Source organism: Zingiber officinale, chromosome 1B, assembly GCF_018446385.1.
Source record: "Zingiber officinale cultivar Zhangliang chromosome 1B, Zo_v1.1, whole genome shotgun sequence".
Taxonomy (NCBI): domain Eukaryota; kingdom Viridiplantae; phylum Streptophyta; class Magnoliopsida; order Zingiberales; family Zingiberaceae; genus Zingiber; species Zingiber officinale.
This window is the reverse complement of record NC_055986.1, coordinates 146322005-146336174: the sequence shown is the minus strand read 5'-3', so window position 1 is coordinate 146336174 and position 14170 is coordinate 146322005. Positions and strand designations below refer to the sequence as shown.

The window sequence follows — 14170 nt, the reverse complement described above, 5'->3', positions numbered from 1 at the left end:
AAGCAATGTAGTTGTAATTCTTCAAGAATACACTGCTAATAGTGAAAAATGACATCATGCGAGTTGGTATGCCATAAGGGTTGAACGAATGGTAGCCAACAAGGTTTTAGGAATACAAAAGACCAAAGGCCTTTCAAGCTTGAAGAATCAGGAAAGCAGAGCAAAGTCGAATAAGATCGTGTGCAAACGTAGCATACACTAAATGTCTCACATACAGCACCAGCATATTAGTAACAGCAGAGTCAGGTAGATATTACTGCCTCAAGCTCTCAACAATGTAGGAAGCATAAAGATCCCTGTATAAAAAATAGAGATTAGTTAGGCTCAAGCAATTTGGTAATTTGTTGGACGACAAGCAAATCATACTCACATTGAATATTTGATTGCTGTTATAGCATCTTCAGCTGGTAGGAAGTCATTCACTGCTACCTCCTTATTCTCATTCTTCTTGTCTTATTGCACTAGGAGTTAAGTGTTGTTTGATACATATGCTTGTCCATTCATATGAGATGACAGTTCAAATCGGCAAGTCTAAGTGAAAGGATACAGTCTTCAAAGAAGCGGCGGATTTCTGCAAGGCGGTGAGGAGGAAGGTCATTGATGTCCTTGTAGTGGCGGAACTCAGGGTCATCAGCACAAACAGCTATTATTTTGTCATCCTTCTCGCCCTAAACAGATTTAAAAGCACCCAATGAGAAAACAAAGGACCGAAAGCCATTCCCTGAGGCTTATTGATTCTCCTAGACTGAAAGAAGCTATTCTCGCAGATCAGGAACCATATAAACCATATGTCAGTGTTTGTTTGAACAACAAGGCTTTTATCATGAGATTGGTATACATGTACAATACATTTAACTAGGAAATGTTCTTACCTGATCAATCATAGGCATCAACCCGATAGCACGTGCACGCAGGAAACAACCAGAGATCACAGGCTCCTGCATGTCCATAAAGACATGTATTTGTTCACCTCAAGTACTCCAACTCTCAATCAGAACAAGTTGAGGCAATTTAGCACAAGAGGCTATACCTGCATGAGTACCAGCACATCCATCGGATCACCATCCTCACAGAGTGTGCGAGGGATAAAGCCATAGTTGTGTGGATATACCACTGATGAGTAAAGGACTCGATCAACCTGATATTCATCATTAGAATTCAGTGAAGACGACATATAACTTTTATGTGTAAAGATAATATAAATATCAGATTCCAATGGTAGCAGATATCAGGTTCCAGTGAACCTTGGTTTTGCAATGATTTCTCAATGGCTTCGGTGTATCTTGTAGAAGTGTCATTTCTCACAAGCAAGCCATTGTTTGCTCTCCACTTTTACCATTCCACAAGTGTTGGATAATTCATATTCTGCACTGTCATTTAGTATCACCTTCTCCAACCGTGTTCCCTTTTTCAATGATATGCTTTCTGTTCAAAACTCTCATCATGGTTTTCAGCTCTGCCAAGACCATTCTAAATACAACAAGCTTTTCAAAGGCCCAAAAAAGTGTTGCTGATAGTATCAAATCCTTTCCCAAAACTAGCTACCGACTAGTGTCAACTAGGTTTCTCAAGACTTGATGACCAACTCCATAGGATGACAATAGTTTTTTTTTAAAAATATAAAAACAAAAAAGAACTTGCCAAAGATGTTTTCAGAGAACAACCATTATAGACATTATAACATGGTTACGGTCATGTAATGTTGCAGGGCTAAGGTCATATGGAACTATGAACTACATGTAGGAAGAGTTACAAACCTTGATAAGACCAGTTGTCTTGTCAAGTTCATATTTAACCTTACTTCCTCTAGCAATTTCAACCACCTGGAAAAAATTGGATGATATTATAGAACAGTGACAATAGCACGTTAAACTTGTAGACATATAGGGCATGCTTGACATGTTTTCCAGGTGTTTGTTCATGAGTTTCTTCTAAGACAATTCAGTTATTCACGCAACACTAGAAATATCACTAGGAATTTACAACAGTTGACAACCAAAGCAGTAGATCAAACTTTTTGTGCTTTATGCCATGAATCAATTTTATTTTTAATATAAAATAAAATTAATTTGTGTCAAGATATTGCGTATCAAGAGTATACATATAGGAACCATTTAATTTGCTCCATTTTATAAGAAAATCTGACCACCTTAGTTTGCAAGATTATTTGATTCTGAAAATGATAGTGTGATCTTAACTTTATACCATTTGACAAGTAGAAGTTAACTAAGCATCATGGTTTAAATTCTTATTCCGAGCCTGGGTATCCATCCCCTGCGAAAATGAGACTGTATAGTGCCATCTGGGTGAGCCAAATGTGTTGTCATGCGGTGCTAGTGGAGCCAATAAGGAGATAGAAAAGCTTACTGGGCGTCTGATGTCTTGTCGCCTCATGGAAGAAGAGAAGCCCCATGCCCATCCATCTTCAATGAAAGTAGGTTTTTGGTATGTACTACTGTCTCAAGTAGAGGAAGAAGCACAAGGAAGATTCATGGAGAATATTGTGCTTGTATAGAAGAGGAAGAAACCACATTCCCCATATCATAGTCAATGTTTTTGTAACTGGACTGGAAATTGAACCGGTAAGAATACTGGGCCACTCGTTCAATCGGTAGAGCCAATTGACCAGCTAAATAAGACCATAACTATATAAGGATTTACTTAACATATTTAAATATAATAATAATAATTGATCAAACTATCTAAAAATTACATCTTGAACATAAATAAATTACGCCCTCATATGTATAAAATATTTTACTTAATGATGAATTATTAAAGTTTTATGACATATACAAACTTATATAAATATATAGCATCCGCACAATGAGCATTATATAAACTATATATAAACTCATGTAACAATTAATTCAATTCATAACTTATATTATATATATAACTGCACACATCTAATTACTCCCTACCTTATATGTATAAACTTGAATAACTGTTAATGTAAAAAACAATAAAAAGAGTAGCTAAGCTTCAAATTGCAAACTTCTGTTTGGAACAGTGGCATCACAACCAACAAATCAATGATCCGATTGCTTTAAAGGTGACGATTAGCAGTTTTTTAACTGATTCTTCCTCAGATTTCATCGATTTTCAGAACATCCAGTATTTTCAGTCAAACTAGACCAAACTTGTTGCCAGTTCCCAGTTATAAAAATGTTAATTGTTTTTTGCATCGGTGTTATTCTGCATCCCAGTGTGAGAATGAAATGGTAAATCACACTGGTATAGATTGGCATGAGATGATATTTTAATAAGCAAACATATGTTAATAGAAAGGGAATACATGAAATATAAAGGTGAGACAATGTGAAGTTGCATCAAGGTGTGTGGGACAAAAATTCTGCAAAATTGCTGCCGGCTAAAGAAGAATATGAACAATAAAAAATGAGATGGGCAGACATGCCACATTATAATAGTAAACCATGCTGCGTGTATATTATTATTATGCTGACAGAATCATTCATGGTGTACTTACACAGTTAAAAACAGCAGGAGCTCCAGGACCTGCATAATTTAGTCAAATAAAACAGATAAAGCATGTGAATTAATTTGTAAATAATAATAATAATGAATAAACGGTTAAACCTTCTATGAAAAATTCCTAAATAGAAACAAGAAAAAAAGGAAGAAAAACATGTTTAAAAGGAATGGAATTATGAGCAGATCAGACCTATTTCTAGATCATGCCAAGGATGAGCAGCGACTGATTTTCGCATCATGGAAGAAAGAATACGCTCATTCAGCGCAGCCATATCCGACTCAAACTCTGAAACAAACAAGAAAATGGTTATTCTTTGTATTCAAGTGGATATCTTCACAAATAGCAATCCTAAATAAGATCACGAAGGAGGAATCCTTGAAAGGATACAGTATAATAAAAGAAACATTACATACAACCCTGGTTTGTACTCATGAAATACGAATAATGGAAACAATAAATGTCCCTTCGAAATGGTGAATATCTCTGTTAATCACATGAAAAGTCCATTTCTTTTGTCTGTCTAGAATAGGTATACATTCAAGCGTCTTTTCAGCATCTACTTGTTGGCCAATATAGTATTTGATATTGGCAAACTAAAGATATCTTACCAACTGCAACTTGTGCTACAACTCTAAGCATTCTCTTTCAAGTGATAGGCATTTTCCTTTTCCCTTTGTTTTTTTCTTGAGTCGTTCTGATTTTAACACAATAGGTGCTTCTCCATTCCATTCCCCCATTTCTTAGGTCTAATGTCCCCAAATACCAATTTGTTCCGAATGATCACACAGCAAACACAAGACGATATGATGCCTTTATTGTCGCAGTAACATACATACAGATGAAAAGACAATTTGTAACCTCTAGGAAAATTCTCGATCTCAAAAATGCTAACATTAAATTTGTAACTCCAACTGTTAAAATCCTGTATTAAATTTGTAACTCCTCTAATCCAAAAAAAAAAAAAGGGAAAAAGAAAAGAAAATCTCCTACCAAGAAATTTCATCCAATCTACTCCGAAGATAACAACAAACTTATTCTACGAGTTATGTAATCCCCCCTCAACATCTTACAAACCTAATTGTAGTGACAGAAGAACATTAGCCGCATTGAGTGATTCAGAAAAAACAGAAATCTATATCGCGGGAGACAAAAGAAACAAGAACTACGAAACATGAAAGATACTGAAAGCCAACAGTTATGAAAACATAGTTTCGCATCACCGACTAAAGCAAGAGAAAATCGGATGAAGAGCTTCTGCGATCTAGACGCACCCAAATATCAAGAGAAAAAAGCCTCAACGAGGTTGGAGAAACGCTTTCAAACCCAAATTAAATGAGATAGCGAATCAATAGAAACAGAGAAACCGGAAGACTGAAGCACGAAGAGGAGTAGGAGAATTCACCGGCGACAAACAGAGGAGGAGATCAGAGATTTAGTGGAAGAACAACAGTACGACTAGATCAAGTGGTGAGACTGGTAGTTGCGGACTCGTGTAGTGTTTGGGAAGGAGGAACTAAAAGAATAAGAAAATAAAAAGGAATGGAAATATGGGGAAAGTTTGGATGGGACTTTTCGACGGCGATGGACCGTCCGATGGAGTCGAAATGGAACGCAGGATGGTGACGCGTGTAAACCAGGAACATCTAGGTGGGCATATTCGATTCCGTTCATGTTCAGTCGCCACCAAAATGGCTTTAGGACCTTTGAAGTGAAAAGGCGTGGAATAATTACACCTTTTACTATATTTGCGTTATATCTTTAAAAAATATATATATAAAAAAATATTTGTATATTTTAAAAAATGAAATATGATAAAGAATCAAGTAAAAGTACAAAACAGAGCATCCTTATTTTTGAAAAAAATCATCCAAGTTATTCTATTTTGATTTTTTTATATTCACCCACTGGTATATAATTATCCAATTATACTTCAATACATTATTTTCATCTATATTTTTAAATTCTAAAGTAATGACGTAATGATTACATTAAATTTATTTTAAAATATTTACATTATAGTATTTATGATTTTATAACTACTAATATGAATTTAACTTTATTCACCAATCATTTAGGTTGTAACATTTATAAAATTTATAAAATCTCAACATGTGATGTCGTAGCAGCTACGACTTGCTACACATCTTGTAGCAATTACAAAATGTAACACTATAACGTGCTATTGGTTTAAAATTTAGATGAGAGACATATGAAAATAGTAGAGTAGAAGGTGTGTAGTGGTTTGTGGTAGTTTTGATATGATCAATCAAATTAAGTTGGATCCTATGTATTTGATCCTTGTGTCTAAGTGTACAGGAACTTAGAAACACAAAAAGTTGAACGGAAAACGCAGCTAGTGAGAAGGATGATGCACAAAGAGAGCTGATGAACTCGATGCATCCGAGTGACGAGGTGCTGCGGAAGAGCACACCAGTGAACGAGAAGGACGTACACGATGATCCAAGGGACGAGAAGCTGGGAAGGAAGGCTGCTCGAGGAGAAAGCCGGAAAATGGGTTCGGGTGAGTCATATTCCGGCTGACCAAAATCACCCAAGCGAACTGAGCAGCGGAAGAGTAAAACGAAGTTGTTGGAGGCGCCTCTAACGTTGCTGGAGGCACCCTCGTGCCTTTCTAGTAGAAGGCACCTTCAAGCTATTGAAGGCGGCTTCAAACTTTCAAGCCTTTATGGAAGACTCCTTCAAACCTTTATGGAAGGCGCCTTTAATCATTTGAAGGCGCTTTAGACTGGGTAAAAAGTGGTCGTTGGTGAGGATAAAGTCTTATCCTCGCCTGCCTCGCTGGAGGCGTCTTCCAACTTGTTGGAGGCGTCTTCCAACCCCGGATAGAATTTTTCAGGAGCTATAAAAAGATCCCTGGAGCTAGGAAATATATATCAACTCTAGTATACATTTCTTAGCAATTATCTGAGTATTCAACAAGTGTAAGAAGCTTCTCCGTCTTTATTAAAGGAGACTTTTAGTGCTTTTCATTTGTCTTGGATTAACAACCACGTAGGTTGTAACCAAGTAAATTTCTGTACCTCTTCTTTCATTTTGTAATTGTTTAATTTACTTGTTATAATTATATTATTGCTACTAATCTGAGTTGAAAGTTGGAAAAGGTTCATTTTTTTTAATAGGCAATTCACACCCTCCCCCCCCCCAATCTTGCCAACCCACCAGGACCAATAAGTGGTATCAAAGTAAGGTCGCTTCAGAAAGGACTAGTCGCCACTAAAGCAACGAAACGATGACCGATGCAAGCATTCATCCACCGAAGTTCGAGGGAGACTTCGCGCAATGGAAACGCCGCATGGAGATATTTTTTAAAAAAAATAACAGATTTTGAGATCCTGTTAATTATGAAATATGATTTTGTAGCCCCCAAGGACCAACATGGAGCTGGAAAAGAAGATGTGTTTATGGATGAAGAAAGAACAAACTGACTTCGTGGCGAATGGTAAAGCAGAGTTCCATCTGCTGAGCGTCCTTCCGCCCTAGGAGGTTAATCAAATCTGCAGCTACAAATCCGCCAAAGAGCTCTAGGAGAAATTCCTAAAACTCCACGAATGTACTTCGGAAGCAAAGTTAGCAAGGCGAGACATCCTTCGAACCCAACTAACAAACCTGTAGATAAACCATGGAGAAAAGGTAGCACAGCTCCAAGCACAGATCAAACAACTCATCACTCAGCTCAACAATCTCGGAGAATCGGTAACGAACCGAAATTCAATCCGATATGCGTTCAACGCCTTCTCGAGAACTCCAGAATGGTCATTCTTATTAGATGCAAACTACATCTCTAAGGACTTCGAGGTAAGTAAACTAGAGAATTTGTTTTATACTTTTGAACTTCATGAAACTCGATGTGCAGATCCTAAAGAAATCGAAAAGTCGAACAACAATCTTGCCTTGAAAGCCAAGAAGGAAGATTTAAACTCCGAAGCATCAATCGATGAAGACGAAGCAACCTTAATGGTAAGAAAATTCAATAAATTTATTAAATCAAATAAATTTAATAAGTCACAAGTAAATAAAACAAACTCGAAGCAAAAGGAAGGTCCGGTGTTACAACTGCTAAGGAGAAGGACACATCAAAGATGACTACCCAAAACTAAAGAAAAAGAAGAAGGACAATGGCAAAAGATCAACGAAATCTAATCTCAAAACCCTGAAAGCGACGTGGGACAAAACGTCGTCATCAGAATCCAAAGTTGAAGCCTATGCCGGACTAGCCCTAATAGCAAACTATCAAAAGAAAGATGCAAGCAGCTCAGAGATGAGCATTCGTGAAGGGGGAGGATCATTAGAGGAAAGTTGCGATGAAGTGGGAGCATCAGAATACGAGGTAAGTCAAGTACGCGCCTTATATTCTGAAAAGCTATTTCAATTTATTAAGATTTTTTCTAAGGATTTAGTAAAATTAGAAAAAGAAAATATAAACTTGAAAAGACAATTAACCAATGCATACCCCCTAGATTTGTTTGATAATTTAAAATTAGAAAACGATAAATTAAAAATACAAATCAAAAGTTTGAAAATGAACATGCATGTTTGAAACTGAATAACTTTTAAAAACCAAAATTTAGAAAGTATGATAAACTAAAATGATACATTAGAAAACATCAAGGATAAATTAGAAAAATCCTCAGAAGTTATGTACCTCCCAACTTTTTCGTAAATCCAGTAGGTAGGAACCTGTACAGGATTCTTAGATCATACTTAGATTAAAGTGTTATCATTTATTTTTTAAAAAAAAACTTAGAAGTCTCAGAAAGAAAATTAAATATTTATTTTCTTTAAAAGACTTTGTTTAGAAATGGTTGTTGTTCCATTACCCAAGAAGGTTTAGTGTCTCGCCATAGTCTGAAAGCTAATTATTGAAATTAATATTTAATTATCTAACTGTTAAGACAATTAATGGTTATATTTGTTTATTATACCCCTAGAAAAATGTTTTATAATTTTTTGATGTGATCAAAAGGGAGATAAGTTAAGGGGAATAAGAACATTTTTACTATTTTTGTTCAAATTTTTGCAATTTTTGTTACTTGGTTAATTCTCTATATTACAAGATTTTTTGCAAGATTTTTCACAACTTGTTATTATTCTGTTAGACCCTAACTTTAACTTGGGTTGATGCAGATAAAAAAGGGGAGATTGCTAGTACCCCGTGCTAGTTTTACTGTGGTCAACTAAGTTAAGTTAGGTTCTGTGTATTTGATCCTTGTGTCTAAGTATGCAGGAGCTTAGGAACACAATAAGTCAAGCAGAAGATGCAGTTAGCAAAAAGGATGGCGCGCGAAGGGAGCTAACAGACTCGATGCATATGAGGGACGAGAAGCCAGGGAGGAAGGCTGCTCGAGGAGAAGGCCGGAAAATGGGTTCAGGGTGAGCCCTATTCTGGTTGGCTGAAATCACTCAAGCTAACGGAACAGCGGAAGAGCAAAATAGAGCTGCTAGAGGCACCTTCAACGCTGCTGGAGGTACCCTCGTGCCTTTCTGGTGGAATGCACCTTCAAACAATTGAAGGCACCTTTAAGCCTTCATGGAAGGCGCCTTCAATCACTTGAAGGTGCCAAGGCAAAAAGTGGTTGTTGGCGAGGATAGAGTCTTATCCTCGCCTGCCTCGCTAGAGACATCTTCTATCCCCGGATAGAATTTTTCAGGGACTATAAAAAAGTCTCTGGAGCTAGGAAATAAATATAAATTCTAATATTCATTTCCTAGTAATTGTCTGAGTATTTAACAAGTGTAAAAGGCTTCTCTGCCTTCATCGAAGGAAACTTTTAGTGTTTTTCATTTGTCTTGGATTAATAACCACCTAGGTTGTAACCAAGTAAATTTTTTTACCTCTTCTTTCATTTTATAGTTATTTTAATTTACTTATTATAATTATACTGTTACTACTAATCTGAGTTGAAAATTGAGAAAGATTTAATTTTTTTAACAGGTAATCATCCCTTTCTTATCGGTCCATCTGGACCAACAGGAGGTGATTAATTAGTTGCACATAGGTGAGATGTTTTTGATAACAAAAATTAAAGTGTGATGAAGAAAAATAATTTTAATTTTTACCTAAATTTAAATGTAAATTTAGACAAAAAGCCATATTTTTATAAGATAATTAACATAATAAAATCATAACTTCAACCATAAATAAATTTAATAAATAAAAATATTTATTATAAAAAATAAAATAAAATAAATATAAGAATAAAAATAATAAATAAAAAGTATAAGTTTATTTTTATTATCTAGCTCCTGCATAGTTGGAAATGGTAAAGGAAGAATATTAAATTTTATTAATTGGCCGAAAATGATGCGCATTAAGATTTAAGGTCTGAATATTAAATTCCTTTGCTCTTATTTTATTCCAACATATGGCATAGGTTTAAACTACTTAATAAAATAATCACGAGAGTTTATATTAAACTACTTAATATAAAAATGGTAAGAGCTTTTAAAACTCGTCTATGAGGCATTTTACAAAATTAAAAGAATATTCCATTTTCCGAGTAAATATGCGGTTCATCTGAGAGGTGTAAACCCAAACCGGTTCGGTTGTTTCGCATGTGAACCGGATCCACCCTGTTAACATTACAGCTACCTCACAATTTGTCGTCACGGAGAAACACGAACGACGCCTCCGCCTTCTCGTCCTCCGTCGCCGCCGATTCCTCTGACGGCGTTGGAGTTCCCTTCATCGTTTAATAGCCGCCATAGTTCTCCCACCTTCCTCGCTTCGCCTCCGGCCCCCGAGGAGGTGCGTCTCCCAGACGAAATCCTAATTTCTCTTACCCGACGAATCTGATGGTTCCAGATCCTCTCGATGAATCCAGTTTCAGGAAGATAATCTAGAGTTAACTTCTTGCTTTGGCCTTTTTCTAGTATTCTTTCCTCATGGAGGGAGGATTGGGCGGGGAAGCAGCTGCAGGAGCGCCGTTGCCTCTTGCGAAATGGAGGCGCGATCTATCCCGTGCTTTCCAGTACTACTTGGATAGATCTACTCCTCACACCGTCGGAAGATGGATTGGAACCTTGGGGCTCGCGCTCGTCTACTCTCTGCGCGTTTACTTCCTGCAGGGTTTTTACATCGTCAGCTATGGGCTTGGAATCTACCTGCTCAATCTGCTCATCGGATTCCTCTCGCCAATGGTGGATCCGGAGATTGAAGGCTCCGATGGGCCTTCACTACCCATGAGGGGATCTGATGAGTTCAAACCCTTTATTCGCAGGCTTCCAGAGTTCAAGTTTTGGTAACTTCATAGCTCCATACATTTCACAACATCTTTTGTTCTTGGCTGCGGGTTGTACTTTTGTTATGTTTGTCATTATCTTCTGCTTGAGAAATTTTTTCTCAAACTATTGATGATTCTGCAAGATGGCGCCTAAGATATTTAGTCTTTCATCTACGTTTGGTTAAAGGAGCTGCAGTTCTGTCTTGCTGGTTTAACTTGATTGCGAGCAGAGATCTGCAGCGCCTTTTACCTTGACATATTTTTGAGGATCAGAAAACTGTATTGTGCCTTTAAGCTTAGAGTGTTTGCCTAGTTTTGTAGCTTATGTGTTCTATTGAGGTTCATCTTTTTTGTGAATGTTGTCTCTTAGTTGGATGCTACCTCAAGGTATAAATCCATCCTTGTTTTAGAATGTTTATGCCTATCCAGAACTTGTTTTTGTAGATTGGTATAATGCTGAGTTCTCCCAAATTAATTTGCTCTCCCACTATTTCTTACTCTAACATATTAATTACCTTCTAATTGAAATAGGAGACAAGGGTTATGAGTTACAACATGTTCTAAATGCTGATGGCCTGAGATTAAAATTTCAGGAAGAATGCTGCAAATCTTTTTCCTATTACTGCTTTATGGTATTTACATATTTCATCTCCCATTTTACTGATTCTCTGTACTCCACTTAGTTTCCCCCTCAAATTTCACAGTGGTTTACTTCTGATAAGTCTTAACTGTTTCATTGAACACTTATTTTCATGAAGGTGTAAAAATAGAACAATGCGCTAGTTATTCTATTCATAAGCATCTGTTAGTTGCATAATTGTGAATGATGTCAGCCACGATAATCCAATATGAAATGTGTTATACGCAATGTTTTAAAGTTCTTGTACTATTTATTGAATGAGAATTGGGTAACCCAAAGGGAGTGGGGGCTGGTAGTATCAGCCACTCCCATAGGTTTGCAGTATATTTCTGGATTATATCAAGAAATATAATCCAGAAATTGCTTGTGATTGTTCCTCAATTTTACTGATGAACAAATGGAACTTGTTGCAAAATATCGCTTTGTGTTTTTTCACAACTTTTGGAGTCAATCTAACTCGTCAATTGTGATGGTTTATGTTTTTAAAAAGTGTTGGCTGCCTAAATCCCTTCTTTGTCTCGGCCAATGACTTATACAATGTGTGTCAAATCCTAATACCATATCCAATAATTTGCCTTATTTAACTTTTCAGGTACTCCATAACGAAAGCTTTTTGCGTGGCCTTCGCGATGACTTTCTTCTCTGTGTTCGATGTGCCTGTCTTCTGGCCCATCCTTCTCTGCTATTGGATCATCCTCTTTGTCCTGACCATGAAGCGGCAAATCATGCATATGATCAAGTATAAGTATGTGCCCTTCGACATCGGAAAGCAGGTCAGTTTTCGAATCAATTTTTTGCTGATTATGCTCTTTAGATGTGTGCCAATGTCAATATCATATGCACTTTAACTGGATCTAATTCTATTCTTCATTTTTGTTTTAAAAAAAAATCCTTGCAATTATTTACTCCCAAAATTGTTCGTTCTATTCTGACCAAAAACTGTATGTTCTGGTTATACAATGCGATTGGAACCGCATGGACCCAGATATTAACTGGTTGAATGCTATCAGAGAGTTTTAAAAATGGATGTTTTGATAAGCTCGATCATGGGATTCGACACTGGCAGCCATTTGAATCGGACTGTTTCTATCAAACCCAAAGAACTGGCACGGTTGTAAAAATAGTTTTACTACTAAAATCTATTATTATCTCCCATTTGACTAGTTAGCTTGTTTAGATTGTTTTTCTTATCTCCCTTGACACTGGCAGCCATTTGAATCGGACTGTTTCTATCAAACCCAAAGAACTGGCACGGTTGTAAAAATAGTTTTACTACTCAAATCTATTATTATCTCCCATTTGACTAGTTAGCTTGTTTAGATTGTTTTTCTTATCTCCCTTCACATAACTTAGGGATGTACTGTGAGGGACTTTTGCTACAATTGTTTAGATTGTTTTTCAATTCAATTGATCCATTGATTCGACTGCTTGTTTGGGCGTGTTCTATTATTTATAATTGTAGTCTGTTGGTGATGCAGAAATACCGTGGGAAAAAGGTTTCTGGGAGCAGCAATCCGTCGAAGGATTGATTCTGATCTCCTCTCAGCCTCATCCTCATCTTCTCGGCTGATGTTAATTACAGGCACTCCCTTATCCTCTTCTTATTTCAATGACATTAGAATTACCATATAAGATATGATATTTGTAGGAATGGTTGATGTTTGTTGCGCTGCTTGTATTCATATTATTTTTGTCTATCGCCCTCTTCCACCATTTTAGTTTCCTGTGTAGGGTTGAACACGGTCTAAGTTGAAACGTTCGACCAAAATTAGAACCCCATTCAAAGTTTTGCGGATCAAGAAAAAATGATCTTAACTTGTATCCGAGAGTTACAGAGTTGACCCGTTTCTAGTCGGGTTATGTCTAATTGTTTCTAATAAAAAAAAGTTACTTTATGATATAAAAATTAATTTCTAATATTACATTTATAATTAAAGGGGTAAAAAGCATGTTTAATATCATACAATTATAAAGTCGAATATAGAAAACGTGCTTTGTAGAACACAAGTTTAGCATCACAAGTTGTTAATTTTTACTATAATTTCACGCTATCCAGCACCTGTTTGCGATCACGCTAACGATATGTAATTAATTCTGTTTTAAGATAAAAAATTGCGAGCGTTTTTTGAATGATGATCGAACCACGATCTCATTTTCAAGTAAAACCACTTAGTTTTTCCCGTCGCAGAAACAAAAAAACTCGAAGTTCAAAACATCATTAGGGTTATTATTCAATTAACACCAAAACAAATTAATAAACAATTTTTTTCCAATTTTTTTAAAAAAGCAAAATATCTTAACTAAATTTATTCATTCAGTCAAATATTTTAATTTAATCAAATTTTTGTTCACCCCTAGCTCACACACAAAATAAAAAAAAAATTATTCCATATACAAAATAACATTAAGGCTAAATATATGATGTAGTAAATATACTAAAATATTCTATTTGATGAAAATATTTTTTTTTAAAAAAAACAAAATATCTTAACTAAATTTGCTACATGAGTCAACTAGCGTGATTTATGTTTCCTTCCGTTGAATACATGAGTCAATGACACATGAGTCATAATTGATATTCTATATGCCAATAAATTATGAGAAATAAAGACAGTAGCGATTTGGCATAGCATCGTCTACAGAGACAATAAATTTTCTGTAAGTGATTAACAAGAGCATAAACCTTCAAACTAATGAAGAATGTTATCAAATCTGAAAACATTAAAATCAATTTTAAGCACAATAAGATTGAATAGCTATAATGATGTGTAGAGATTTATCCCCGAAAGCTTA

At 35.9% G+C, this 14170-nt stretch overlaps 2 protein-coding genes across 4 annotated transcripts; one reads left to right on the top strand and one right to left on the bottom strand.

The window, feature by feature from the left end:
- Nucleotides 1–39: 39 nt before the first annotated feature.
- Nucleotides 40–5011, bottom strand: LOC121984108 (soluble inorganic pyrophosphatase). 3 transcript variants are annotated; one of them, XM_042536897.1, is made up of 9 exons: nucleotides 4899–5011; nucleotides 3686–3781; nucleotides 3491–3519; nucleotides 1758–1823; nucleotides 1031–1138; nucleotides 873–938; nucleotides 548–668; nucleotides 371–452; nucleotides 40–296 (listed from the first exon to the last, which is right to left on the bottom strand). In XM_042536897.1, the coding sequence occupies exons 2-9, from the start codon at nucleotides 3765–3767 to the stop codon at nucleotides 254–256; spliced, it is 597 nt and encodes a 198-aa protein (XP_042392831.1). In that variant the 5' UTR covers nucleotides 3768–3781; nucleotides 4899–5011; the 3' UTR covers nucleotides 40–253. The 3 variants fall into 3 exon arrangements, with proteins under 3 accessions (XP_042392831.1, XP_042392839.1, XP_042392846.1); XM_042536905.1 differs by lacking the exon at nucleotides 4899–5011 and adding an exon at nucleotides 4768–4888; XM_042536912.1 differs by lacking the exon at nucleotides 40–296 and having other exon boundaries at nucleotides 371–461.
- A 5091-nt stretch (nucleotides 5012–10102) lies between these two features.
- On the top strand, nucleotides 10103–13074 carry LOC121984091 (protein RER1A-like). The gene is made up of 4 exons (XM_042536875.1): nucleotides 10103–10262; nucleotides 10388–10755; nucleotides 11970–12150; nucleotides 12856–13074. Exons 2-4 carry the CDS (start codon nucleotides 10400–10402, stop codon nucleotides 12904–12906), a joined length of 588 nt encoding a protein of 195 aa, XP_042392809.1. The 5' UTR covers nucleotides 10103–10262; nucleotides 10388–10399; the 3' UTR covers nucleotides 12907–13074.
- Nucleotides 13075–14170: the final 1096 nt, after the last annotated feature.